At 44.5% G+C, this 1,682-nt stretch overlaps 1 protein-coding gene across 1 annotated transcript in view; it reads left to right on the top strand.

Annotated features, from left to right (window-relative positions):
* The window catches only part of PRKCQ (protein kinase C theta), a 116,229-nt gene that overhangs the window by 76,019 nt on the left and 38,528 nt on the right, over positions 1-1,682 (top strand). Inside the window, exon 13 of the mRNA XM_004712624.4 lies at positions 1,246-1,384. Within this exon, the coding sequence (XP_004712681.2) occupies positions 1,246-1,384 (139 nt within the window). The remainder of the gene's footprint in view (positions 1-1,245; positions 1,385-1,682) is intronic.

Genomic DNA, 1,682 nt, shown 5'->3' on the forward strand with positions numbered 1-1,682 from the left:
CTTTGCTGAGTGACTGATATTCACTCAGCATGAGATCTCAAGGTTCATTCATGCTGCAGCATGTATCAAGACTTCATTTCTCCTTACAGTATTTATTTTATTTTTATACATTATATATGTATATTTTAGATGTATATTATACTTCTAATTTTTCACTGTAGGTGTTACCATATCTTATTTAGAATTGCCATATAGAATTATTTATTCTAGCTAGGAAACACATCCTTACTTGGTATTAGAATGGGATGCAGTATAAATAATTTATTTACAAAAAAAGAAGTCTATAGATAATATGGTTATTATTATTGATAGATGCCATGAAGTCAGCACTGGCCCACAGCGATCCTGTGCACAACAGAATGAGATATGGAAAATACCATAAATTCAATATATTGGGGGAACTTTTCTCCCTCACCATCACCACCAAAAAGGGTAGTGGAAGAAGGAGTCTCAGACTTAAGCTCGCATCCAACCATATCTTTAACTGTACTACTTGCTAGGTCCGGAAGAGGAACTAGTGACTGCTAGCTATTCTGTTGAAAGATTAGCTCTGTCTGTACTCCAGCCTTGCATACAAGCCGAGCTCTGACTATACCTGTTGGGGAGTTTTAGATACCCCCCCAGACCAGCACATGGGAGCCTCTGGTAGCATTTCATCACTAGCACTTTGTTGACATCAGACACTACTTCTTGAAGGCCTCTCTTAAAATTAATGTTACAGGAGCGAGATTACCCCCATTTTTATGCAAATAACACCTTCTGCTTGCTTGCCAAGTGTTCTCTTCCCCAAGGAGGTATTTTGGTACGAGCATGATGCTCATTTTTAAAGTAGCACATTAAAAAAAACAACTAGGGGTTAGGATGGGAGTGGCAGAGCTGTGCTTAGGAAAACACGAGGGAGAAGGGAGGCTGCTGGTGGCAAACTGGAAGCCCTTGCTGTGACCATGCTGCCCCAGTGCACCTGTAAGGACTGTCACTAACTGCTGAATCAGCTGGTACAGGCATATAAATGAAGCTCCAACGATGTGCCAAGTGCTGTGCTGGCCAGGGAGGATGCAATCCTCCATCTGAGACAGACCCTGAACAGGCTAACCACGTGCCCTACCCCACCCCCAGGAGTCAAGAGCAAGGGCCCGCAGACCAGCGCTGGAGAGAGCGAGCCAGGCTTCCACAGGCTCACCGGGGGTCATTTTCTGTCCATCACATGGACTCCCTCATAGTGAGGCTTCTTTGCTTTTCTTTCAGGGACTTGAAGCTAGATAATATCCTGTTGGACAAAGACGGGCATATTAAAATCGCGGACTTTGGGATGTGCAAGGAAAATATGCTGGGAGATGCGAGGACAAACACTTTCTGCGGGACCCCGGACTACATCGCCCCCGAGGTAGGCTGACACCCCTTCCCCAGCTCACCGCACCCCAAGCCCTGCATTGGTGGTGTGTCCTCCTGTAAAATGCAAAACATTTCAATTCTTATCTGTATTTTTAATATTCCATAACTCTCGAACTACGTAGGTGCTAGCATTATTATTTGGGGGAAGTTTGTTCTCACAATGAATTACCTTTCTTCAAAGATCCTTGGCAGCACAGGTTTGAGTGCTAACAGCCAGGTCAGCAGTTCGAAACCAGCAGCCATCCCAAGGGAGAAGGATGAGGCTTTCCACTCCTGTAAAGAGTAGCAGT

Source organism: Echinops telfairi, unplaced genomic scaffold, assembly GCF_000313985.2.
Source record: "Echinops telfairi isolate 266 unplaced genomic scaffold, ASM31398v2 ScPeMD7_7473;HRSCAF=8511, whole genome shotgun sequence".
Lineage (NCBI taxonomy): Eukaryota > Metazoa > Chordata > Mammalia > Afrosoricida > Tenrecidae > Echinops > Echinops telfairi.